Source organism: Coregonus clupeaformis, unplaced genomic scaffold, assembly GCF_020615455.1.
Source record: "Coregonus clupeaformis isolate EN_2021a unplaced genomic scaffold, ASM2061545v1 scaf0043, whole genome shotgun sequence".
In the NCBI taxonomy this organism is placed as follows: domain Eukaryota; kingdom Metazoa; phylum Chordata; class Actinopteri; order Salmoniformes; family Salmonidae; genus Coregonus; species Coregonus clupeaformis.
Window position 1 is genome coordinate 292,768 of NW_025533498.1, and position 27,646 is coordinate 320,413.

The 27,646-nt window shown below is 44.2% G+C and overlaps 3 protein-coding genes across 5 annotated transcripts; 2 read left to right on the top strand and 1 right to left on the bottom strand.

Annotated features, from left to right (window-relative positions):
- The first annotated feature begins 1,503 nt into the window (after positions 1 to 1,503).
- On the top strand, positions 1,504 to 8,221 carry zgc:113184 (uncharacterized protein LOC553745 homolog). 2 transcript variants are annotated; one of them, XM_041891693.1, is made up of 4 exons: positions 1,504 to 2,143; positions 4,580 to 4,708; positions 7,274 to 7,653; positions 7,779 to 8,221. In XM_041891693.1, the coding sequence occupies exons 2-4, from the start codon at positions 4,597 to 4,599 to the stop codon at positions 7,956 to 7,958; spliced, it is 672 nt and encodes a 223-aa protein (XP_041747627.1). In that variant the 5' UTR covers positions 1,504 to 2,143; positions 4,580 to 4,596; the 3' UTR covers positions 7,959 to 8,221. The 2 variants fall into 2 exon arrangements, with proteins under 2 accessions (XP_041747627.1, XP_041747630.1); XM_041891696.1 differs by having other exon boundaries at positions 7,463 to 7,653.
- Positions 8,222 to 9,123: 902 nt separating this feature from the next.
- Positions 9,124 to 17,210, bottom strand: nab2 (NGFI-A binding protein 2 (EGR1 binding protein 2)). 2 transcript variants are annotated; one of them, XM_041891691.2, is made up of 7 exons: positions 16,626 to 17,210; positions 14,908 to 15,825; positions 14,637 to 14,770; positions 13,849 to 13,900; positions 13,309 to 13,423; positions 12,268 to 12,453; positions 9,124 to 10,706 (listed from the first exon to the last, which is right to left on the bottom strand). In XM_041891691.2, the coding sequence occupies exons 2-7, from the start codon at positions 15,814 to 15,816 to the stop codon at positions 10,609 to 10,611; spliced, it is 1,494 nt and encodes a 497-aa protein (XP_041747625.1). In that variant the 5' UTR covers positions 15,817 to 15,825; positions 16,626 to 17,210; the 3' UTR covers positions 9,124 to 10,608. The 2 variants fall into 2 exon arrangements, with proteins under 2 accessions (XP_041747625.1, XP_041747626.1); XM_041891692.2 differs by lacking the exon at positions 12,268 to 12,453.
- Positions 17,211 to 20,496: 3,286 nt separating this feature from the next.
- On the top strand, positions 20,497 to 27,104 carry LOC121577793 (dnaJ homolog subfamily C member 14-like). Its single transcript, XM_041891690.2, has 7 exons — positions 20,497 to 20,782; positions 21,391 to 22,981; positions 23,294 to 23,400; positions 23,775 to 23,894; positions 24,221 to 24,381; positions 25,008 to 25,113; positions 25,919 to 27,104. Exons 2-7 carry the CDS (start codon positions 21,665 to 21,667, stop codon positions 26,238 to 26,240), a joined length of 2,133 nt encoding a protein of 710 aa, XP_041747624.1. The 5' UTR covers positions 20,497 to 20,782; positions 21,391 to 21,664; the 3' UTR covers positions 26,241 to 27,104.
- Positions 27,105 to 27,646: the final 542 nt, after the last annotated feature.

Below are 27,646 nucleotides of genomic sequence, written 5' to 3' on the forward strand. Positions count from 1 at the left end.
TGCAGAGATCCTCCGTTCGCCCACACCACGTCTCACGAAAACATGGCGGTTGGAACCATACATCTCCAATTTGGACTCCAGACCAAAGGACAAATTTCCACTGGTCTAATGTCCATTGCTCGTGTTTCTTGGCCCAAGCAGGTCTTATTGGTGTCCTTTAGTAGTTGTTTTTTTTGGCAGCAATTCGACCATGAAGGCCTGATTCACACAGTCCCTTCTGAACAGTTGATGTTGAGATGTGTCTGTGACTTGAACTCTGTGAAGCATTTATTTGGGCTGCAATTTCTGAAGCTTGTAACTCTAATGAACTTATACTCTGCAGCAGAGGTCACTCTGGGTCTTCCATTCCTGTGGCGGTCCTCATGAGAGCCAGTTTCATCATAGTGCTTGACATTTTCAAAGTTCTTGACATTTTCCATATTGATTGTCCTTCATGTCTTAAAGTAATGATGGAATGTCATTTCTCTTTGCTTATTTGAGCTGTTCTTGCCATAATATGGACTTGGTATTTTACCAAATAGGGCTTTCTTCTGTATACCCTCCCCCTACCTTGTCACAACACAACTGATTGGCTCAAACGCATTAAGAAGGAAAGAAATTCCACACCTGTTAATTGAAATGCATTCCAGGTGACTACCTCATGAAGCTGATTGAGATAATTCCAAGGGTGTGCAAAGCTGTCATCAAGGCAAAGGGTGGTGTAGTGTATTAGGATTATGCCTTTGTTAAATGTTTTTCATGATGGAATGTTGTTTATGTTAGTTCAAAAGTAGCAGTTGTAGGGTGACGCCCCAGGGGAGACGGGTGATTGGACCGCAGAGGGAGCCACCCATATTTTCACATTGTTTATAAGTATATGCTGTGGGCATAGGGGATTAGAGAAGCCATTAGAATTCGAGGACACTGCTCTCCAGACCCTGCAAGTCTGTAACTCATGCTGAAAGCTTGTGATATGAATAAATCTTATGATCCAGGTTCAGTATGAGCGGACTCCTTTGTTCATCAGCAATAATTGCCAGCATTTACTCGATACGACAGTGGCTATTTGAAGAATCTCAAATATAAACTATGTTTGGATTTGTTTAACACTTTTTGGGTACTACATGATTCCATATGTGTTATTTCATAGTTTTGAGGTCTTCACTATTATTCTACAATGTAAAAAATAGTAACAATAAAGAAAAACCCTTGTATGAGTAGGTGTGTCCAAACGTTTGACTGGTAGTATATATATATATATATATATATATATATATATATATATATATATAAAGGAAGAGAAGCTTAGGCCTAACCCCAGAGAGATAGAGAGAGAGAAATGCCGGTGGCATGCTACGACACGCCATTTCTTTATGTGAGATGGCTACTGTGTCTGCTATACAGGTATAGACGTAGCTAAAGCTTAATAATAGCCACACCACACCAAACCTTCACAAACGTTTCTACACTTTATTAGGGTAATATCAAAAGTAAGTCAAGCCCCCCCCCCCCAGCACATTAGAGCTTGTTTATGAAATGTTGCTAATTTAACAGGAAGTTTACCCAGGACACTCCTGACCTGCATTTAATTTCATAATTTGTTAAAATTAGGTTAAGGATAAGGGTTTGGTTAGGATTAAGGTAAGGGTCAGTTTTAGATTTTGGTCAGTCGTTTTACAGGTCAGGAGTGTCCTTATCGAGATTCCCTTAAAAACACACCACTTAGATACAGCTACGACCAGAAGTGACTTTTTCGTAGCAGGTTAGGACAATTTACGCAGCAGGTTAGGATAATTAACGTTGCAGGTTAGAAGAATTAGGTTCCTAACCTGCTATGAAAAGTCACTTACGGCTGTAACTGTATCGACGTTTCGTGTCCTTATCTTATATACGCTGCCTTTATCCTGCAACAACTCAACTTCTCTGTTGTGCTCCTCTCAATGAACGTTCAACAATGATCCGGTTAATGGTATTCATAAGAACAGTTTACGAAGAACAAGAACAACTTTTCCTGTTCCTGTTTCGGGGGTGATTTTGTCTCACTGGTAGGCTACAATCAACATTAGGACAAGTCCTCTCTGCCTCTTCTCAATACATGGAAGATATGAAAGCGTGTTCAACGTGATATCCCGTTGTGTCATTGGGAAAGATCACTCCTATGATCGTAAGTTATATTAATCTCCACCTTTGTCAGTTTAAGTGTGTCCACCATGGTGTCCACGTCTTGAAAATGCCTGTACCAAAATTATCCCTGAGTTGACTTTATCTCACAAGAGATTCAATCAGTGAAAACAAAATATGAAGCTAGGAGAACAACATGCTTTGTTTTCAACAATTACAGTAGGCTATTTAACATTTAATGGACAATAAAATACAGCTCTAATAAATATTCACAAAAATCATCACTTCAACATGTAATTGAAGTGGTCATTTGTAGGCTGGCTGTATCAAACATGTATAAAACTTTTGCATGACCTTTATAGAAAGCCTGTACAAGACATGCACATGTAATGGAATTGCCCCTATTTTCCTGTTGTGTTATGAATGTTTAATGAATGCTTTCTATTTTATGAAGTGCATGAGTGCCTGTACAGTTTACAATTCTTGTCACAAATAGAATATGCCTCTTGAAAAATACAAATGTGATTTATTATGTCTGAAAACAAAGGTGTTTGAAATACATATGAAAGGTATCAGTTGTATTTAGTACATTTAGAGCCATGTATTTTTTGTTATACTGTTAAAAGTTTTCAATGATTTGTATCTGTGTTTGACTTTGGACATAAAGAGACCCCACAGATGTTTTGTATGATAGGGCCCCATTCTCTGCCCTCGACTTGGTTCCCTTTTTCCTTATCACTTCCTTCTTTAGACTCAATTTGAGGGAGGGGAACTAGACCTTGCACATACAGTTGAAGTCGGAAGTTTACATACGCTTTAGCCAAATACATTTAAACTCGGTTTTTCACAATTCCTGACATTTAATCCTAGTAAACATTATTTTAAGAATGTGAAATGTCAGAATAATAGTAGAGAGAATGATTTATTTCAGCTTTTATTTATTTCATCACATTCCCAGTGGGTCAGAAGTTGACATGCACTCAATCAGTATTTGGTAGCATTGCCTTTAAATTGTTTAACTTGGGTCAAACGTTTTGGGTAGTCTTCCACAAGCTTCCCACAATAAGTTGGGTGAATTTTGGCCCATTCCTCCTGACAGAGCTGGTGTAACTGAGTCAGGTTTGTAGGCTTCCTTGCTCGCAAACGCTTTTTCAGTTCTGCCCACACATTTTCTATAGGATTGAGGTCAGGGCTTTGTGATGGCCACTCCAATACCTTGACTTTGTTGTCCTTAAGCCATCTTGCCACAACTTTGGAAGTATGCTTGGGGTCATTGTCCATTTGGAAGACCCATTTGCGATCAAGCTTTAACTTCCTGACTGATGTCTTGAGATGTTGCTTCAATATATCCACATAATTTTCCTTCCTCATGATGCCATCTATTTTGTGACGTGTACCAGTCCCTCCTGCAGCAAAGCACCCCCACAGCATGATGCTGCCACCCTTGTCCTTCACGGTTGGGATGGTGTTCTTCGGCTTGCAAGCGACCCCCTTTTTCCTCCAAACATAACAATGGTCATTATGGCCAAACAGTTATATTTTTGTTTCATCAGACCAGAGGACATTTCTCCAAAAAATACAATCTTTGTCCCCATGTGCAGTTGCAAATCGTAGTCTGGCTTTTTTATGGCGGTTTTGGAGCAGTGGCTTCTTCCTTGCTGAGTGGCCTTTCAGGTTATGTCGATATATGACTCGTTTTACTGTGGATATAGATACTTTTGTATCTATATCCACAGTAAAACAGCAAGGTCCTTTGCTGTTGTTCTGGGATTGATTTGCACTTTTCGCACCAAAGTATGTTAATCTCCTTCCTGAGCGGTATGACGGCTGCGTGGTCCCATGGTGTTTATACTTGCGTTTTATTGTTTGTACAGATGAATGTGGTACCTTCAGGCATTTGGAAATTGCTCCCAAGGATGAACCAGACTTGTGGAGGTCTACAATTTTTTTTTCTGAGGTCTTGGCTGATTTCTTTATATTTTCCCATGATGTCAAGCAAAGAGGCACTGAGTTTGAAGGTAGGCCTTGAAATACATCCACGGGTACACCTCCAATTGACTCAAATGATGTCAATTAGCCTATCAGAAGCTTCTAAAGCCATGACATCATTTTCTGGAATTTTCCAAGCTGTTTAAAGGCACAGTCAACTTAGTGTATGTAAACTTCTGACCCACTGGAATTGTGATACAGTGAATTATAAGTGAAATAATCTGTCTGTAAACAATTGTTGGAAAAATTACTTGTGTCATGCACAAAGTAGATGTCCTAACCGACTTGCCATAACTATAGTTTGTTAACAAGAAATGTGTGGAGTGGTTGAAAAACGAGTTTTAATGACTCCAACCTAAGTGTATGTAAACTTCCGATTTCAACTGTAGCTGACCATAGCATAACATGCTGTAGCTTTACAAAGGTATAGTCCCATAATTTTTCATGGACATTGTAATGTACGGGTCTCTTTCCCAATGGCTTTGTAAAGATCCCTATGCTGCTGAGATGGAGAAGGCATACGCAGAGCTGTACAGGGAGTTCCTCCAACTGCGCTCGCTATGTCTGAAGCAGGCTGCTCTACTCCAGCAACTCACACAGACACTGAGGAGACAGCAAGGTCACTCCCATCTCCTTATTATATAATAAAAAATTATATACTTCTCATACCATGCCTGTTCTGCAGGTTCTTTATGTTACAATGAATGCCAAAATCAGTGAATTCAGTGCATACAATATCAATTAATCTAGTAGGCTACAAGACAGTCAAGATGTTTGACAGACTTATACAGTGGGGGGAAAAAGTACACTGCTCAAAAAAATAAAGGGAACACTTAAACAACACAATGTAACTCCAACTCAATCACACTTCTGTGAAATCAAACTGTCCACTTAGGAAGCAACACTGATTGACAATACATTTCACATGCTGTTGTGCAAATGGAATAGACAACAGGTGGAAATTATAGGCAATTAGCAAGACACCCCCAATAAAGGACTGGTTTTGCAGTTGGTGACCACAGACCACTTCTCAGTTCCTATGCTTCCTGGCTGATGTTTTGGTCACTTTTGAATGCTGGTGGTGCTTTCACTCTAGTGGTAGCATGAGACGGAGTCTAAAACCCACACAAGTGGCTCAGATAGTGCAGCTCATCCAGGATGGCACATCAATGCGAGCTGTGGCAAGAAGGTTTGCTGTGTCTGTCAGCGTAGTGTCCAGAGCATGGAGGCGCTACCAGGAGACAGGCCAGTACATCAGGAGACGTGGAGGAGGCCGTAGGAGGAGTGTATTTAGTCAGCCACCAATTGTGCAAGTTCTCCCACTTAAAAAGATGAGAGGCCTGTAATTTTCATCATAGGTACACGTCAACTATGACAGACAAAATGAGAAAAAAAAATCCAGAAAATCACATTGTAGGATTTTTTATGAATTTCTTTGCAAATTATGGTGGAAAATAAGTATTTGGTCAATAACAAAAGTTTCTCAATACTTTGTTATATACCCTTTGTTGGCAATGACACAGGTCAAACGTTTTCTGTAAGTCTTCACAAGGTTTTCACACACTGTTGCTGGTATTTTGGCCCATTCCTCCATGCAGATCTCCTCTAGAGCAGTGATGTTTTGGGGCTGTCGCTGGGCAACACAGACTTTCAACTCCCTCCAAAGATTTTCTATGGGGTTGAGATCTGGAGACTGGCTAGGCCACTCCAGGACCTTGAAATGCTTCTTACGAAGCCACTCCTTCGTTGCCCGGGCGGTGTGTTTGGGATCATTGTCATGCTGAAAGACCCAGCCACGTTTCATCTTCAATGCCCTTGCTGATGGAAGGAGGTTTTCACTCAAAATCTCACGATACATGGCCCCATTCATTCTTTCCTTTACACGGATCAGTCGTCCTGGTCCCTTTGCAGAAAAACAGCCCCAAAGCATGATGTTTCCAGCCCCATGCTTCACAGTAGGTATGGTGTTCTTTGGATGCAACTCAGCATTCTTTGTCCTCCAAACACGACTGAGGTTGAGTTTTTACCAAAAAGTTCTATTTTGGTTTCATCTGACCATATGACATTCTCCCAATCCTCTTCTGGATCATCCAAATGTACTCTAGCAAACTTCAGATGGGCCTGGACATGTACTGGCTTAAGCAGGGGGACACGTCTGGCACTGCAGGATTTGAGTCCCTGGCGGCGTAGTGTGTTACTGATGGTTGTTATTTTGGTCCCAGCTCTCTGCAGGCCATTCACTAGGTCCCCCCGTGTGGTTCTGGGATTTTTGCTCACCGTTCTTGTGATCATTTTGACCCCACAGGGTGAGATCTTGCGTGGAGCCCCAGATCGAGGGAGATTATCAGTGGTCTTGTATGTCTTCCATTTCCTAATAATTGCTCCCACAGTTGATTTCTTCAAACCAAGCTGCTTACCTATTGCAGATTCAGTCTTCCCAGCCTGGTGCAGGTCTACAATTTTATTTCTGGTGTCCTTTGACAGCTCTTTGGTCTTGGCCATAGTGGAGTTTGGAGTGTGACTGTTTGAGGTTGTGGACAGGTGTCTTTTATTTACGTTTACATTACATTTACGTCATTTAGCAGACGCTCTTATCCAGAGCGACTTACAAATTGGTGCATTCACCCTATAGCCAGTGGGATAACCACTTTACAATATATATATACATATATATATATATTTTTAGTTTTTAGGGGCGGGGGGGTAGAAGGATTACTTTATCCTATCCCAGGTATTCCTTAAAGAGGTGGGGTTTCAAATGTCTCCGGAAGGTGGTGAGTGACTCCGCTGTCCTGGCATCGTGAGGGAGCTTGTTCCACCATTGGGGTGCCAGAGCAGCACTTTTATACTGATAACAAGTTCAAACAGGTGCCATTAATACAGGTAACGAGTGGAGGACAGAGGAGCCTCTTAAAGAAGAAGTTACAGTCTGTGAGAGCCAGAAATCTTGCTTGTTTGTAGGTGACCAAATACTTATTTTCCACCATAATTTGCAAATAAATTCATTAAAAATCATACAATGTGATTTTCTGGATTTTTTTTTCTTATTTTGTCTGTCATATTTGACGTGTACCTATGATGAAAATTACAGACCTCTCTCATCTTTTTAAGTGGGAGAACTTGCACAATTGATGGCTGACTAAATACTTTTTTTCCCCACTGTAAAAGCTGGTTCCTTCCTTAGGAGAAGCCCCTGTTCCTGATGGAGAACCCAGCGTAATGGCATCAATCCCAGTCCTGTGCACCCAGGAGGGCCTGGGGTCTCTCCCTTTACGGCCAGAACCCCCAATGGTCCCAACACACAACCCTGTTGCACACCAAGGCGGTAAAGTCCAATCTGGGGCCTTGGGCTCATTCTCTGATCTCCTGGCAGGGGATCTGGGCAGACTACGGCTGGACTTTGCTCATCCAGGGACAGAAAGGAAGGAGGTCCTCAAAGCTGCCCCCCTCAGGCCTCTGGACCTACCTGGGGCTAATGGAGAGGTGGCACCTTCCAGTGTCTCTGGGGACTCGAAGCAAGCAGGTCGATTTTGGGGCGATGATACGACCCGACAAATGTTCCGGGTAGGTTTCTCCCCTTGAATTCATTTATTTAAATGTTTTATTAGACTTTATTAACATAGCTTATGTTTGTTCTCTCCCTCCCCCCATCCCTATGACTTCCTCAAAACCTCCCCCCCCCACCTTAGATGACCTCGGCGTGTGGCTCCTTCCTGGACAGTGAGTTCCTGAGCCAGACCGGGGGGATGATGCTGATGTCAGAGGTGGCAGTGCAGTCTCAAGTGTGTGACTTCTGCAATGCTGTGTTCCCTGGCTACACCACCACCAGGGGGGACTTCCTGCGCCACCTCCACACACACATCACCTAAAACACTGGTTCCCCTATAACACCACACACACATCACTTAAAACACTGGTTCCCCTATAACACCACACACACATCACCTAAAACACTGGTTCCCCCATAACACAACACACACATCACATAAAACACTGGTTCCCCCATAACATGGTAAACAATCCATTATAATGTTACACATAATATATGTATAATTATCCTATGTAGGTAAAACGTCTGTCATGAATGTAGTGCTACATTGATTAATACATATGGCCAATTATCTTCAAATAATACTTTTGATATTGTCTCCATTTTTATGTATTTATGTTGTTTTTGTAATTATAATGTAAATTCTAGTTTGAAAATATGATGTATTTCTTTTTCGGAACATGAAGCTTCCCACTGGGCACAGACGTCAGTTCAACGTTTAGTTTTGTTGTTGAGTTGTCAACTAATGTAAATGAAACTTGAAATCAACAACAGAAAATGGATTTAGGATTTAGGTGTGAAAAATACAAAATACCCTTACGTTGATGATTTTTTGCAAATCCAATCAGTTTTCCACGTGGATTCAACGTCATCATATATTTTTTGGGGTTGAAATTACATGGAAACAACGTTGATTCAACAAGTTTTTTCCCCAGAGGGTTATTATTTTGCTACAGTGATCAGTCATTTGCGCCATATGGGCCCTGGTCAAAAGTAGTACACTATATAGGTCATAGGGTGCAATTTGGGATGCAACCTTGGTCTTTCACAATCAGAGCAGCCATGCAAAAGCACACAGCAGAACTCCTTGACGAGCCACCAGGTTGGCAGCTATATCTCGCTATATTTAGTCTGCTCTCTCATCATGGTGGTAGTGGGGGATGCACAGACTCACATAGAGTGAAGAGGGTGACGTCACAAATACAGGTGAGTCATGTAAGCATCATCTGTACAGGATTAGCACAGAACTGGAAGGAACAAACAACTTGATGGAGTGGGGGTGGTGATGATGATGATGGTGGTGGTGATATTAGGGGGAGAGTGGGAATATGACTGTTTGGACTTAGTGCTTTTCTATTAGTTCCCTAATTACTGGCACCATTCGAATGACGTAGGCTTCTTCAGCCTTATCATACATTTGACTCTTATGCTCCGTCAAAATGGATTTCCTCAAAAGGAGTGCAACAGATGGGGCCACAACAAGATTTTTAAAACAATAAAATAATATTTATTGAGATTTAACAAAATAAATAATCTTCTGTTCAACATAACAAACTGAGGAGGTTGTTTAATGCTTGTGAGGCAGGAGTTTACAGTTTAGGTACCTCATGGAAATAATGTGTGCGTCCCAAATTGCACCCTATTTCCTCTATAGAGCACCACCTTTGACCAGAGCCATATGGGCCCTGGTCAAAAGTAGTGCATTATATAGGAAATAGAGGGCCTTTTGGGATGCAGAAAATGTAATGTCCTGGATTCACCCTGATTTCTTAATCATCCAAACACCTTTCTTTTCAACATTCATACCCAGTAACATCTGATTATGTTTATTTTAATTTAATTTTTTTAGTTTATTCTCCAAACTCCATTGTCAAAGAATTTAGTGTTTAATATGACACACATACTGTATAAAAAAATATAACATTGGGAGATGATCATTCTTGTCATTGTTACCTAAGTAATTGCCTCAGGTAAGAGTTATGCAAATGATTGTTGCTTGTAAATTATTGTTGCTTACTTAAGCCTTATTAAGTTAAATCAAATAATGTTGAATTCACCAACAAATCTAATCTAAGGGCTCAATAATATTAACATATTAACATCCAAACCCACCCCTCTAAATTAACATAGTCTCAGTGGGTGCAGTGCTGCAGTATTGGGAGAAAAAGGCCTCTGAACTTGATTATCTTCTCTGATTATCTTCTCTGTACACATATATTTACGTTTATCATCTAACTATCAAACGGTCAACACTCAAATGAGTGACACTTTGCAAACCAAGCTTTAACGGCAGTGTCATTGCAGATACTTATCCTCATCACAAGTCCTTTCTCAGTTACAACTTTGTATCAACAAAAATAGCACCAAAAGTTAGTCATGATATCAACATTTTGCATCCATTGTCCAATGGGCGGGGTGGGGGAGGGGGGGATTATGGGGATTGGGATTATGTACATAGGGGACAGATTTAGACATTGTCGCATCATTGTGTGACAAACCTCCCACAGTTGTGTAAGTGTTACAGTAGTCCTGTGGAGACGTGGCTAATGCCCTCGGAGGGCTGTTTGGAGGGTTTGGGCATACTATATACAGAGGTAAAGTTGTAGAGCGCTTGTCTCTCAATTTCAGTACTGGAGTGCCATAGTATTTGCAGGTTTAGGATGTGTTGCCTCTGCCTGAACCACCCGATTCAGCCAATCATGGGTTCCGTCCCAAATAGCACCATATTCCCTATATCATGCACAGCTTTTGACCAGGGTTCTGATCAAAAGTAGTGCATTATGTAGGGTGCCATTTAGGATGCACACCTGATTTAGATTGGAATTATTTATTCCACCTCCCCTCCCCCTTATTCCCCCAGTACTGTTAGTGGTTTAAGTACAGATGGAAAGCCTACTGAGTTTGGCCCTCCAGAATTGAGGGTGATGAGAGGCAGGGTTGTTGATGGGTTCTCAGGATGATGAGTTTCACTACTTTCCCCCTTGGTCCGAGTCATCTTTGGTGCTGCCAGGGCTGCTGCTCCTGCACACTGCTACTGAGCTCCTCCTCTCCGCTTTGGCCTCAAAGTCTGGAAGAGGAAAGATGAGGGCTGTTAGCCTATATGCCTGACAGACAATATGATGACAATACATTATTACTCTCCCTGAACCTTTGAGTGCTTGCTATGGTCAACTGTACACCAGATTGGTTAGGGTCATAACTTTTACGAGTACTTCACTTACTCAAAGTAATAAGACTGGATATACAACAACACCATTCAACTATGGTAGCACGCTTTAATATTTGAAATGGAATATTAAATGTCAAGGGTTTTGTCTGACAGAATGAGAGCCCACTTACAGGCTAATAGGATAACACTGTAGCTGGAGTAGGTGCAGTTAAAGTACAGTCAGAGGAGACAGGTCGTGTTGCGTGGAGAGAGTGAAACAGAAAAGGAGAAGGAAACCAAAGTGAGTGATAGAACAAAGGACGACGGAGGGGAAGTGAGAGGGAGACCGACATCATAGAGAGATGAAATGGTTGTTTCCCCCCCTCTACTTAAGAAGTAGAGGGAGAGGGAGAGGGAGAAAAAAAGCCTGTGCCATTTCCCTGCCCACAGGTTTTTATTTTTGTTCTCTGTCGCTCGGTGAGTCAATGCAACGCCCCTCCAATTACACCCACTCCTTCGCCCCCTCTCTCCATCCATCCCGCCCTTCAGCCCACACGCCTAACACACTGTGACGTCAGCCGGTGGCGGAGCGAGGGAGTGGGGGGGGTCTGTTTCTACCGCCCCCACAGCACTTCCTCTGCCCCTCCCACCATCATTCTCTCTTTCTTTCTCCCACTCTCTCTATCTCCCTGTATCTTCTCCACCCTGCCAACTGTGACAGCCTAGTGCTACGGCACAGTAGTTTTATTAACATCTGAATGGCTGTACCTTTAACATTTTAATGATGCGTGATAAGATGTGACAGAGGAAAGGGTTAAGTACAATCATTTGAAGTGTCACAGGCTACTAGACCTCATGGCAATTTGACTGTACTGACATCCATGTCAACTTTCAGTATGGTTAGTAGCTGAAAAGACTCAGCCCTGGCTAGTGGGAGGAATCACAATAGAGATTCTGACTACTTGGGTTCAAACCGAAGATCCTTGAAACATCTTTAAATGACAGTAGCAAAACTCTTTCTCCAGCCTTTTAACCCTACCTCAGTTTCTACTTGTTATCAATGTAAACGATACTGGCTACAGGGACAGTATGTTAAAGTGATAGTTCACTTCAAAATGTAAGTTCGTAAAATGTTTTCAGGCCTCAAAAGTGGTTTAATATCAGGATGAGTCAATGTGCCAGTCAATGTCCCACACCATCTGTTGCGTAGCTCTAGTGAGATTCGGCTGTATGTCTCAATCTCAAATTAATGGGAAAGATAGACACTGTTTAAAAACGATGAAATTAGACGTTGCCTATCTTTCCTATTCATTTGAGATTGAGACATGTTGCCGAATCTACACAACAAATGTTGTGGGACAGACTCATCTCAACATCACAAAAACGTTTTAGGCCTGAAAAAGTCAGACTATCACTTTAAGAGTGTTAGTATGATAACTCTTGCATGATAATGTTTGTAAGCCATTATTCAGAAAGTCACCTGTGGTATGTGTCCCCTCTGACCTAAGGCTGACCTTGCCAGCGCGGTCATGTGACACCATCCTAGCCAATCGCAGCCCCTCATCCATGAGCGTTTGTTGCATGAGATGGCGACTCCAGTTGGCAGGTATGGAGGTGTCGGTGGGGGGGCGGGGGGATGGAGATTGGTTGCACTGTGAGCCTACGTCTATTAAGACAGACAGGGTTAGGTGTGAATGCCATTTTGAACCAATCACATATAGCTGCTTCTTGACAAGGCTGAGGCTGCTGAGGCTGCGTCCCAAATGGCACCCTATTCCCCATAGACGGTTTGGTTGATTAGCAACAAAACCGACACGTGCGCAACTATGGGGCAAAAAAGATGGGATTGGCATAGATTGTTGACAACGTGTAAATTAATTTTTGTCTCCAAATGTTTATTGAAAACATAAATACATTTGCACAATGAGCACTTGTTGTCTCTCAAATACATCGTTACAGTTGTTGGTTAGCTAGTTAGCGAATTTTAGCCATATTAGCATAGACATGAGTCAAAACACCTCAAAACAAGACATGGTATCAATAACAAGATACAAAGAGCTGAAACGAGCCACTTGCGATTCCCCACATGGCAGCTTCTTGTCATTGTTACTAGTTATCTGACCGTTCAGAATCATAACACCACTCGGCCTTCTGCCTCATCGATGCGCGCACATTTTTTGTGACGATGTCAGCCAACCCGTCTATTGGGCTACGGTCAAAAGTAGTGCACTATATAGGGAATAGGGTGCCATTTGGGACATAGCCTGACACTACAGAAAACATGAACTATTTGGCCTTGATTATCAATGGTGCTTTACAGTCAGTGGGGCTCTGTGACATTTACAGAAACACATAAAGAATGTCTGGGAATGGAATGTGATTAAGTGACACTTACTGTACAAGATCAGTGCTAAATGTGTTCAACAATTACTGTACATACATGCAAGACTTACTTGACTTAAGCCGATATACATGCTATTGTTATTAAGAAATAATATTTTGATCTGGACACCATACATACCTTGTGTTAAGCTGTCCAGACTCTCTCCTGATAGGCTGTCCTCATCAGCCCTCTGGGACATGCCCTCTGACCCCTCAACACCATGGAGGGAGGACACACTCTCTGACACTATCACCTGAAACACACACACAACCATTAAATACACAAAACATCTCAAACACACACTTCCACACTATCACCCGAAACACACACCAAAACTTCATATTGTGTGAATTACAATGCAATTACTACTGAAAAGTACCTATGGTATAAATGGATATATAGTATAGGACTAATTGAAAAGTACCTATGGTATAAATGTATATATAGTATAGGACTAATTGAAAAGTAGCCATGGTATAAATGACAGCATATGAAATATTGCAATTTATTCTAATTACAGCTCATTGTCAACCAATGCCGTATCCAATACATTACCAATATTACACTGACAAAACAGATTTTGTACACCCACAATAACACATTTAAACAAGAGTGAGATAGAGTTTGGTATAGTTTTACTCTTTCCTGTTAGGGGTTCAGAGACTTTAGCCCACTCACCTCATTTTTTACTCTCTTTTGGGATGGTAAGCTGCAGTCATCTGCACTTGTTCTGTAATAAGAGAAGGAAAGTATAAGAAAGTAAAAAGGCAGTAACAGAAGAGCAAACCTCTTGTGCAAACTCCAGGATTCAGTTGGTCCTGCTGTCTGTTTGTTCATTAGCAAGTAGTAGCTCACTATATCCAATTACAATATAAAAACTGATGTTGAGTAACCAAACCTTGAGGCTATTTGTGGCTAACAGTAAGCACATACATTATTCATTGAGTTTGAAAGATATTTAATTTGTTGTTATTGATTATATGAGATGCTTGAGTGTTTGAATGTGCTTTCATTTTGTTGGTCACAAAGTATGACTTTGTTTTGGAGCTGATGCACTGACTGCAGTGCTGTCTGACTAATAGCATGACCTTGGCTAGGCTTAGCTATGTGTGCTGTGGGAGTTCCCAGCTTTCCCTCTGTTCTATACGCCCACCTCTCTTCGCCCCAATGCTGCCTGCAACCACATAGTACTCTACGATCATATCTGGTTGAGAAAAGGAATGATATATTCTCAAAGCAAAGGAGAACATGACATATTTTAATTTATCATATCGTAACACTCTCTATTTGGGTTTCCTTGTCTGCATCCCAAATGGTACCCTATTCCCTATGTAGTGCACTACGTTTGACCAGGGCACATAGGGGATACAGCCTAGTTATAGAGGAAGAGACAGAAGGTGAGAGGGTGAGAAGGTCATCAGACAGGGGTAGGGAACACCCTAAACTGCGGAGGCTCGTGCCCCTACCTGGTATGCTTCAGTGTGGAGGTGTAGGCGCATTCTCTCGCCACCTGTCTAGCCAATGAGAAGAGCTCTACTCTTCGCAGAAGCAGAGCGTTGTCACGCATACAGAACTGGGCGGCCGCTTCGTTGATGATCAGCTGAATCAAATAAGGTGAAAGGGGAAAGGGAATGTTAGAATGATATGAACAGAATTATAAAAATAAGACAAGGCTCAAGCCTCACACATATACCGGTAAACAGAGACCTCTTGTAGTGGAAACACTGATGCCCTCACCTCGTGATGTGTGAGCTGCTTGCCCTCCCTCCTCTTGGAGTCGAAGCGGCCGTAGATGAGGCTGTACTTGCGGATCTCCTCCTCCTTGGCCACGTCCTGGGGTGCCATCTTGAAGATGTGGCCCACCGTCTTGGCCATCTTCTTGTTCATCCTCAGCAGTGTCTTCACCTCTCTGGGGTCCGACCTGGGCAGGGTCCTCAGGAGCCTGTCCACACTCTCCCCCACTGCCTGCGCCGTCTCCCCATCCAGCTGGCCCCCGGGCCAGGCCGAGAGGGCTGCCGGGGAGAGGGAGGAGGAGGAGGCCGGGGGCGTGGAGGGACCTGGGGGACGCGGGGGGAGCAGAGGTGGGCTGGGCTGCTCCTCGTCCACCCCTGAGGCTGAGGCGCTGTTCCCGTCCAGCTCAGGGCTGAGCCAGTGGGGGTCCATTGGAGACAGCTTGTCCCTGTAGTGGGTGTCCTGGGGCTGCGGTGAGGCCTGGGAGCAGGGGCTTCTGGGGCTCCCGCTGTGCATAGGGGTGAGGCATGCCCTGTCCTCCCTGTCACACGGCGACCCCGGCTGCCCATTGCTCAGGGACTTCCTGAGTCCTCCGGCAGCAGTCCCGCTGGCACCCGTCCCATCCACCTTGAACAGTGGGATGCCCCCCAGGGGCACATTGGCCAGGGGCTGGTTGAAGAGGGCCGGGTTGGCCGCCCAGTCGCGGAGGGCCTTCTGCAGACGGCGCACGTGCAGTGGCTTGGTCGCCATGCCGACCAGCGCCATGATCTCCAAGAACTCGTCCTCTGCAGCCTCACAGAGCTGCTGCACGTCGTCGCCACCCTGCTGGATGAAGGTGTCGTAGTAGGCCAGCAGGTTGGCCCTCTGCAGCACCCGGTACAGCTGCAGCTCGCCCAGCGTGCGTGGCAGAGACATGGCGCAAGACTGGAGGTGGGCAAGAAGGAACAGACCGGAGGAGAGTTACTCAAGACTCTTAAGTTTAATAAATGTCTCATCAATCAATGTAAGGAGAAAATTGTTAGGATGTATTGTGTTGTGTGTACAGAATGCTTTATTCATTTGTTTGCTATATGGAATAATCTATATGTATTGTTATTTGGGGCTATGTTTTCTTTGGAATGTTGGCAATTGTCTACCAATCTTTTTGTGGTGTAGTGGTAACTACTGTTGTGATGCTATATCTGGGAACAGATGTCTCATATAAGAACACATAAAGTCCATATCCATCAGATGTCTTGTATAAGAAGACACAAAATTGATACAATTATTTATTTTTTTAACCAAAATTACAAAATTAGAGACTTCTAATCCAATAGCCTACTTTTCCTGATAGTATATTATTATTAGTGATAATCTTTGGTAACATTTCACATGTGGGTGCCCAACCCTCTATACCTCAAATATGCAGGATGTGTTCTCCAATTACGCATGGTATTATTGGGAAAATGTAGGCCTACAGTTTAGAAATGCACAATTGTTTATCTTTTATTCAAGTTATGAAAATTAAAAATAGTTTGTCTACTGAGGCCCGAATTTGATAGTTCATATAACGCACAAAGCGATGGTTACGAAAACAATCATTGAAAAAACAATGACAATAATATTACGCGCACATCCGTCCAAGCCCAATACCAGACAATACATATATCTATGGAACTAGACACGCATGTAAAATGTCATATTTCAACATTAAAAATGTAAACGACTCCAACTTCATCTCTCACCTCGTCCACGTCGTCCGACGGCTGGATTGGCAGAGGGGACCCGCGCTCACTGAGTGACCGAGTTGTGTCTCCAGCAACAGAATCCAGTTTTCGCGCAATATGTGCCGCCTCGTAATAGGCTAGATTATCTAATGATAAAGGTAAATGAGCAATAGCCTAATGGTTACCTCACTTTTAACCTTATCGAAAGTCCCATCCAATCCCGTTAAATTGTCATCAAAGAAAGGGGTGAGACAATATATTTTTTTAAAGAAACGGTGATCCACAGAGCTATTGTACACAGCCTATTGTAAATACCTTGATTTATATAATCGCTTTATTTCCCTGTAAAATCGTTTTCTTTCTCACTTCTGAGTGTTGTTGTCATCAGCTAAATCCCTGAGCATATCGTAACTCGTCTGGATTCGTTGGCAGATATCCTCCCCCGACGAACCTTATTGGTTGCTGGCTGCCTTTTTGCTGGTTGTGTGGGTGCGAGAAACCTGGGGGCGGCCTGCAGCACGCCATCTGACCGAAAAAGAGCTTTCCTCTCCCGGTAGAAAGGCGGCTTTCAAATTGGAGATGTGGGAGGCGGGGGCTTGAAAGACTGAGGTTTGCTTATTAACCCTTTAATTTTCTGATTTTATCTGACCACTTCGCAATAAGATGCACCTGTCTATGCCTATTCAATACAAATTGAGGACCACATAGGCTACCATTCTGGTCAGTCACATAAATGTGTGAGGTGCGCTGTATGATAGCCTAAGCTGATAATAGCACAACTTTCAATTTAATTCATCTCCCTTTATTGCACTAGATCAGTTATTTATATTGGGTGCTGTTTCACAGATAAATCGTATTGATCTACAGCGCAGTCGTGTAAACAAAATGGACATACAGTAATAGCCTGGTGCGGCAGAATCATCAAGTGGGTGGCAAATGGTGAAGGACAGTTTCCGATCGGTTGGGTAGATTCTCTGCATGACGCATGAGATAGGGGATTCCCCAATGATGCAACAGGCGTCACTGTGAATTTGATGTACAGTAGTCCTACAGCGTTGCAGGTTTGTTGTGATAAATAGGCTATCTTAAATTATTTGAACACAATCCGAAGTTCATTTTGGGTAAATGAATGGCATTTAGGCTCCAACATGTCTGGCCATGATTGTTTTAACTTGGGACGAATTGGTTAAATGGTTTATGTTGAGTAGGCCTATATGTTCACCACAGCTGTGTGATTTTGCACAAAGCACCATTGTGTCTGTGACCCTCCTTTGGGTCACCATGTAGGCGTTGAAGCATGCTGACACACGTTCTATCTGCGCCCTCTCAACCAAATAAGCAATCTTTAAAAAAATATATATATATCAAAAGATGTGTGTGTGAAATGAAAGTATAGAGATTGAAATGAAAACTATAAACTATAGGCGTCACTATTTCTACTAGGCTGCAATTTTCTATTAGGCCACAGTGCTTTCGGAAAGTATTCAGACCTCTTCCCTTTTTCCACATTTTGTTACGTTACATACTTATTCTAAAATGGATTACATAATTTTTTCCCTCATCAATCTACACACAATACTCCATAATGACAAAGCGAAAACAGGTTTTTAGACATTTTTTATCATTTATAAAAAATTAAAAACATAAATACCATATTTACATAAGTATTCAGACCCTTTGCTACGAGACTCGAAATTGAGCTCAGGTGCATCCTGTTTCCATTGATCATCCTTGAGATGTTTCTACAACTTGATTGGAGTCCACCTGTGGTAAATTCAATTGATTGGACATGATTTGGAAAGACACACCTCTCTATATAAGGTCCCACAGTTGACAGTGCATGCCAGAGCAAAAACCAAGGATTGTATCGAGGTGCAGATCTGGGGAAGGGTACCAAAAAAATTCTGCAGCATTGAAGGTCCCCAGGAACACAGTGGCCTCCATCTCTTCCTAGAGCTGGCCGTCCGGCCAAACTGAGCCATCGGGGGAGAAGGGCCTTGGTCAGGGAGGTGACCAAGAACCCAATGGTCACTCTGACAGAGCTCTAGAGTTCCTCTGTGGAGATGGGAAAACCTTCCAGAAGGACAACCATCTCTGCAGCACTCCACCAATCAGGCCTTTATGGTAGAGTGGCCAGACGGAAGCCACTCCTCAGTAAAAGGCACATGACAGCCCACTTGGAGTTTGCCAAAAGGCACCTAAAGGACTCTCAGACCATGAGAAACAAGATTCTCTGGTCTGTTGAAACCAAGATTGAACTCTTTGGCTTGAATGCCAAAAGTCACGTCTGGAGGAAACCTGGCACCATCCTTACGGTGAAGCATGGTGGTGGCAGCATCATACTGTGGGGATGTTTTTCAGCGGCAGGGACTGGGAGACTAATCAGGATCGAGGGAAAGATGAACGGAGCAAAGTACAGAAAGATCCTTGATGAAAACTTGCTCCAGAGCGCTCAAGACCTCAGACTGGGGCGAAAGTTCACCTTCCAACAGGACAACTACCCTAAGCACACAGCCAAGACAACGCAGGAGTGGCTTCGGGACAAGTCTCTGAATGTCCTTGAGTGGCCCAGCCAGAGCCCAGACTTAAACCTGATCGAACATCTCTGGAGAGACCTGAAAATAGCTGTGCAGCAACGCTCCCCATACAACTTGACAGAGTTTGAGAGGATCTGCAGAGAAGATTGGGAGAAACGCCCCAAATACAGGTGTGCCAAGCATGTAGCATCATACGCAAGAAGACTCAAGGCTGTAATCGCTGACAAGGGTGCTTCAACAAAGTACTGAGTAAAGGGTCTGAATACTCATGTAAATGTGATATTTCCGTTTTTTATTTTTAATACAGTTGTAGAAATTTCTAAAAACCTGTTTTTGCTTTGTCATTATGGGGTGTAGATTGATGAGGATTTTTTTTCTCATCCATTTTAGAATAAGGCTGTAACGTAACAAAATGTGGAAAAAGTCAAGGCGTCTGAATACTTTCCGGATGCACTGTACACTTTCCTAAAATTCTAATAATAGTAGGCCTAATTGGACCAGATAATTCTGATTTTCTTATAATAATGATTGCCCTCTTACAATATCAGATTGACTATAGGTCAAATTCCTGGTAGGCTACAGGAATTTGACCTATCCATCTCCAGCCTAACTAACTAGACACTGGGCCTGATCAGACAGCTCAGCGCTTCTGCTTATTTCTGTCCATATAAACACATGGATGGGTGGAAGAGGCAACGTAGGGAAGGAGCAAGGAAGGAGGTCGTGGTCAAAGAAAATCCCCTGCCTGTCTTGATTGAAACAAGTTCCCTGGAGAGTGTGCTGTGCCCCCTACCGGTTTTGAGCCCCTCTTTACTCCACCCTCTGCAGTGGAGAGCCCTGGTTGATCTCACAGCCGCCCACACCGACTACTTGCATACACAAACACACACACTCCTTGAGGAACACACAGCATCCGGAATGGGCAGAAATAGGCTAGAGAATGCAATGCATCCGGGGAGTGTGTGTGTGGGTGGAGAAGGCAGACATGAGAGAGAGGATGGTGTTTGAGAGTAGGAAAAAATGACTGCATGATATCCATGTTTACATTGTTGAATCAACAATAACTTGTTTTGTTTAAATAGGGAGTAAGCTAGACAATAGTTTGCCTTTTATAATTATTTTAATGATTATTTCGTTATTAGGCCTAGGCTTCTTGAAGATAATACAATTGTAGACCCATATAATTGTTTTGATATAAAGAGAAACCTGGTGATTAACGTTACATTCATCCTCTTCTCTTTACACTCAGTAGTAAAAGTTCATTGGGAACGTTTGTGAGCGAGCGCAAATTTGTTCTGGCAAGGATAGGGTTAATCCACCGGAAACGAGGTTGTGGTTTGTTTCCCTCGGAAGTGAAAAATAGTAAGACAAACAACAAGGACAGCGTTAGCCAAGAACAAAATAAGGGAAAATAAATAATATTTGAATTAGGAGAAAGAACACACTAGTAATACAGGTTAAGAATAGTTTGCATTCACAATTAAATAAAAATTTCTTTCAACGAGAAGAATTGATCAGTTTGCCACATTTGGTCATTCCATAGGAGCAACGCTAACGTTACAGCGCTCGAGCTAGCCATCGAAAGGAAGGCTACATTGTGTCATCTAATTTTGCCTTCCTTTTCTACGGAAGAGAAAAGTGAGTTGTGTTGGTTGTCATTTTTCCCAATGTTATTCCAGTCAGTGTTAGCAGTCAAATAGCTAAAATAATATTATCAATAATCCGCCGTTAATATTGTTAAAATTGCATTAGCTAGATATCTAGCTAAATACGAACAAACGAATGTTGTAAGCTAGTTAGCGTTTTAGCTACGAGACAGCTAGATATTCGTCTCGAGACAGTTGGTCTGAATGCTCGCGACGGCGACGACATTAACTTATTAGCTATAACCGAACATTGCCCCAACTATCCTATGATATTCTGTCCCAGTCATTTCTTTTGAATTACATTTCTAGCTAGCTAGTGCAACTGCTGACAACCAGATAACTAGCTAAAGAGTTTGGTTTATCTTTTCAAAATGTCGGCGCTGCGGAGCAGCTCGTTGAGTGGCTATTGTGGTCATCAAATAGGACATTATTGCAAATAACATGTTATTACTTTGACAACAACAATGATAAATGCAGAAACTCCACATCCCGTTTGATTTCACTTTTCGGTTAGCTTTAGATTAGACCCCTTGTTCTGGTGCGAGGGAAAGTGAAAGTGTTACAGGTAGGCTAATGTTTAAACTTGCTGTCTCTCCACAGACAAGAACCAGATACAAGATGAGGCTAGTCGGGTCCAAGGATTGTAACGATTGATCCTTCATTCAATGTCATAATGTCTGCTAAGTGTCTGCATTGGGTAGGGTACCTAGGACAATGACGCCTGCCATTCCAGTATTATTCAGCTGTCCTTATCTGACTCTTCAGCCCTGCTGAGGTGTGGTGTCGGAGAAGGTGAGTGAGAATGGATCAAGGCCCCCGCCTGCCATGAGATTGGATACTTTTTTGGAACTTTAATCAAGAGACAGGGAGGAAGATGGAGAAAGAGGTGGCTGAGAGGGAGGTGGAGATGGAGGGAGAGACATGGACTGTAGAGGCAACTGAGGAGAGTCCTGAGGAGAGTCCTGAAGAGCTGCCCTCAGGTGTTCCTCCCCTCCCATCTTCAACCGCCATGCCCAACCAGTGGGAAGTCAGAGGAGATGAGGAGGAAACTCAACAACCAGTTCCCAATAAGGACATGACGGACTATATCAAAGTTACCCCTCAGGATATCCCATCCCCAGTCATCCAGGAGGACTCTGAAGATGTAGAAGCAGAGGATTGTGGGATCGCAGATGCCAATGAGGACGATGAGGTCTCTCTGAGACAGGAGGGGGTGGAGCATGTGGAGAGAGAAGAAAATGAGGAGACGGAGGGTGGAGATGAAGAGGAGAGCGGAGGGAAGGAGCCACGCATAAACGGGGAGTCAGGCTGGAGGAGCTCAGGGGCCGGAGGGAGGAGAGGCCGGTCCCGGAACAGCGGAGGAGGAGGGGGGGCAGTCTCGGAGCATAACACCCAGGCTACATCATCATCCTCGTCCACCTACCTCCCTAAAGGTTCCTTGTCGTCGGGCGGTGGTAGGCACAAGCAGGCCCGGAGGCGCAACCACCACCATCAACAGGGCCGGGGCCGGCGGCGGACGGGCACCCAGCTGGCCTTGGCCTTCAGGGAGCTGCTGTCGGAGTCGCTCAGCCCCTGGTGCATCTCCTGCATCCACATGGTGGTGGAGATCATCGTCACCGTGACCCACCGATGCGGGGTGGCCGTGGAGGCCGGAGGGGTGGCCCTCTACGACCTGGGCTCACAGCTGCTCAACAAGGTCACGGACGTGCCGGGGATGAAGGCGGACGCCCAACGCGTGCTGGAGAGGGTAAGGTGCGCCTGGGCGGTCCTGGTGGATAAGAGCGTCCGGTTGGTGAAATGGGTCCGGAAGGCCTCCCTGAACTGCTTCAGCTTCCTCTGTGCCGTGGTGCTGCTGGGGTTCCAGTGGGCCCGGTTCATGCTGGTCCGGCTGGGCGGGGAGAGGGCCCAGCGGTGGTGGACGGCCATGCAGGACTCCAGGGTATGGAGGAGGGTGGCGTCGCTGGTGGAGAGGGTCAGTGGCTGGTTCAGGAGGAGAGCCACCCAGGTGCCCCCCTTCACCCCAGAGTCTCCCGGTGGAGCAGGCAGATACCAGCCTGGGAAGGAGCTGGAGAGACTGCTAGCGCTGGCTCAAGTCCCTGAGGAGGAGCTGGACCCTTTTACAGTGCTGGGGGTGGAGGCCCACGCCACTGAAGCGGAGCTAAAAAGGGCCTACAGACAGCTGGCTGTCCAGGTGAGTTTACGGGTGCAATGAGATGGGCATTATATCTTTTGAATACAGGTGTATGATAAAAAATGTGTGGAACTCATCAACTGGAGAGTGTAGCAATTATAGACAAACACAAGCCAATGCAGGTTTGCACTTGGCTGTGCATGGCTGCATGCATCTTTATTGTTTTATATCCACAATATAAAATGTAATCAGAAAATGACTAGAAGTAGCCAACCTGTTGGGTCTCTTCCTTAGTTTTTCTCTCTCTTCCGTTATGTTATCTGCTCCGCCCTTTACATCTGTTCCATCTTTCTCTTTTCCTTCCTCTCTCAGGTCCATCCAGACAAGAACAAGCACCCGCGCGCTGGGGAGGCCTTTAAGGTGCTGAGGGCTGCCTGGGACATCGTCAGTAACCCTGAGACACGGAGGGAATACGACCTGTGAGTAGAAGACACACAAGCTACTAGACCAGTACTTATATCAAATGCAAGAAACCATGATCACATGACTTCACCTTTAACAAATACCTCTGAAGTTAGAACTCAGGCCTCTCACAATAGGATTACAGATGGAGAAGCATTCCTTAACTGTGGTCCTTAGCATGGTATAGTCAATTTAAAGGCCTGTGGAATGTTTAGTTTAGTTCCTCAGTAACCCAGATACATGGAGAGAATACGTGTTATGAGTAGAAGGCACACAAACTGGACGATTACTCAAATGAAGAAACCGTGATCGAATGACTGCACTGAAGGCCGGTGGGATGTTTGGTGTAGCTGATATGGCTTTGACTTTTGTTTGCCTGCGCCTCCCTCAGGAAGCGCATGGCGCAGACAGAACTTTCCAAGTCGATGAATGAGTTCCTCACCAAACTGCAGGACGACCTGAAGGAAGCTATGAACACTATGATGTGCACCAAGTGTGAGGGCAAGCACAGGTACGTCACTGACTGAATTAATATCTATAATATCTGAATATCTATTAAAAATATCTATATCATACATTTATAACCAACACCCTGCAGACTGTTGTGAAAGGAGGGATTGGAATAGTAATATAATTTACCTACCCTGCAGTCTTGTCACCCCTACAGTATTTAGCTTAATTCATTAATGATATGGTGACTAAATCACTAAAATTGTATTTATACATTTTGCTGCCTACAAAATAATTTGTTACATACAAAAAGCACAGGCCAGACATAAAGAGCATCCCATTCTGCATGGTTTAGTTTAAGTTGCTGACTCCTCCCTGTGTGTGCAGGAGGTTTGAGATGGACCGGGAGCCTGCGGAGGCGCGGTTCTGTGCAGAGTGTAATAGACGCCACAGCGCCGAGGAGGGAGACCTGTGGGCCGAGTCCAGCATGCTGGGCCTACGCATCACATACTTCGCCTGCATGGATGGCAAGGTCTACGACATCACAGGTACTGGCTTGACTATGGCAGTTTTCGAGAGCATCAAAACTGTTATGCATTGTGGGTACATTTTGACTGACTGACTGATCTAAAAAAATAAATAATTAGTAGTTATTTATGCTGCAAGGTGATTTGTAAATCAGTCAGTCTGCAATCGCAAACTGCAATGCAGTCGATGTCGAACAAGCCCATTGCTTTTACAAGCCGTGTAATGACACCCACATGGATAGTTAGGCTCTCATGTATGCTAATGCAATACTACTTTATGTATTTTTATTTTATTATTTATTTAACCTTTATTTAACTAGGCAAGTCAGTTAAGAACAAATTCTTATTTACAATGACGGCCTACACCGGCCAAACCCGGACGACGCTGGGCCAATTGTGCGCCGCCCTACGGGACTCCCAATCACTTATTGACTTAATGATGTTGTTGTTCTGTTTCATCGGTAAACTAAAAGCACTCTTAACAAGCCAACTGACAGGCTCAAGATCTCTACAACTAAATTGAATTCTAAGCTGCCAAATAATGTTAAGGCACCTAAAGTCAGACTGACTATTTCTTCTCCTAGCCGCTTGCTTCAGTATTGTCACATTGATTAATTTGTGTCACCTTTTCTGCTCTCACCTTTCAGAGTGGGCCGGCTGCCAGAGGATAGGAATCTCTCCAGACACACACCGCGTGCCCTACCACATCTCCTTCGGATCCAAGAACAACGGCAGCTCCACGCAGCGCCACAGGTAGGTCCCAGGGCAATGAGGGTTTCGTTCCAATAATCTCATCTTCCTCCTGAAGTAAGCTCGTTAACTACTCCATACAAATGTAAAAGCATTGGATTGGTGTATGCATGGGCTAGAGGGAGTTTCCATATACCAGTCATATCCTTTCAAATCCATGAAGGGAAGGGAACAAGTGCACACTTCAGGAGAAAGGAAAGATTATTGGGATGCAACCAAGGTGTTATGTGACCAACCGTTTAAATGACCACAGAGGCCTAAATTAGATTGTTCTCTGAAATGCCATTACTCTCTGGTCAGTGCAGGTGCTCCTGCATGGGAATAGATTACATATTTGTGAACAGAGATTCGTTTTGGAGCTCCAGATTATCAAGCATCTCTGATGCTTGTGAATGATGCTGCCTCTTGGCCAAGGCAAAAGAAAGAACTATCCCAATGTGACTTGTATCAGGGTTAACTATTGGCGACTTTGATGGGGGTGGGGGCCACAAAAAATCTGAACTCATCATGAGAGGCTGCAGTTGCTCACGGGTCTGCGTATCCACATGAGACCCCAACTGAGTTACTTTTCTTGGGGGGGATTGATCCGAGGCCATTCGGCCCGCGTGCCACCAGTTACCCATCCCTGGTGGGCTAAATGGAAATAGAATGAATGTAACAGAATGAAAGGCTACCCAAGGCTCTGATGAAGGTTGTTTGTATGTCCCGTGAATAAAACTCAAGACACCGAGTGCTCCTTTTTCTTGGTTTTCCTGGAGTCACCTGTTGAATGTTTTTTTTTATGTAACTCTCCTCTCATGATCTCCAGGACACCTCCAGGCCCAGAGCACCCTCCTCCAGGCCCGACCAACCCCGCTGACCTGCAAGACTTCTTCAACCGCATCTTCCAGGGGGGACCTCCCCCCGATATCGCTGCCAACGGGGGTTTCTTCCCTTCAGGACCGCCCCCCCATCACCCCTCTGCTGCTGGACCGGGACCTAGTGGACCTTTCTCCCCTCCTCCACCTCAGACTGGCTTCTTCATGCCTCCTGGAGGGCCCCGGCCGGAGCCCAGCGAGACGTGGGCCGAGAGCGGAGGCAAACCTCCGCCCCGCAGGAAAAAGAAGGTCCGCAAGCCCTTCCAGAGGTGAGAGCGGCCATTGTTGTGATGCATCATCGTAGCAACACGGGGACACTCAACACGCGGCCATGTCTTTATCTCTTGCTTGTCTGTCAGAGAGCCCGGACCTCCTCCTACTGTACATGAGTCGAAGGATCACTCGAGCTCAGGAAGATTCACACTGGTCAGGGCTACCACACAACTCAATGACTGACAACACAGAGGTCCCAAGCCAGAGATGAGACTGGACCATGTAAAAGAAGAAGAAACTAACTCCGAGTTGAAGTATATTTGGGGTTAGGAGGTGGCAGTCTTTTTGCTTCTCCCTCTTTCATTTGTTTTCTTCTTGCGTGAAACAGCTGTAGCCATGCCACTGAAATCACAAGCCTATTGCTTATAATGCAGACACATTTCCTTAGGTCTTACTTTCCTGCACAATCCTGCATACACGATTGCATCATTACATGCCATTGGACACTTTAGTTCTTGACACTTTTGTGATAAATGTTTTGGCATATGGTAATCTAATCTTGATTCATTTCTGGATCGAACTGCTCAAGCTGAATCCTGGGAGAAGACTGTCTCCAGAGAGAGGGCTGCTCTGCCCGTTACTGCTTGTACATACCCTTCCTTCTGCCTGTTGCCTTCTTTGATAAATTGTTAGGTTATCATTTGAACAACTGCTTTTCTGCCATTTTTATTGCTTTGAATGAAGTTAGAGTGAAAGTTTGTCACTAATTTATATTGGAAAGTAAGTTTGTGGGGAATGCTTTTCCACCTGAATTAGAGTGAACGTTTGCTCCCTGCCAAACATAGATACGTTACAAAAGTATGTGGACACCTGCTCGTTACATCTTATTCCAAAATCATGGGCATTTAAATGGAGTTGGTCTGCCCTTTGCTGCTATAACAGCCTCCACTCTTCTGGGAAGGCTTTCCACTAGATGTTGGAACATTGCTGCGGGGACTTGCTTCCATTCAGCCACAAGAGCATTAGTGAGGTTGGGCGATTAGGCCTGGCTCGCAGTCGGCGTTCCAATTCATCCCAAAGGTGTTCAATGGGGTTGAGGTCAGTGCTCTGTGCAGGCCAGTCAAGTTCTTCCACACCGATCTTGACAAACCATTTTTGTATGGACCTCACTTTGTGCACGGGGGCATTGTCAGGCTGAAACAGGAAAGGTCCTTCCCCAAACTGTTGCCACAAAGTTGGAAGCACAGAATCGTCTAGAATGTTATTGTATGCTGTATCGTTAAGATTTCCCTTCACTGGAACTAAGGGGCCTAGCCCGAAATAATGAAAAACAACCTCAGACCATTATTCCTCCTCCACCAAACTTTACAGTTGGCACTATGCATTCGGGCAGGTAGCGTTCTCCTGGCATCTGCCAGACTCGTCTGTCGGACTGCCAGATGATGAAGCGTGATTGACGTTGCTTC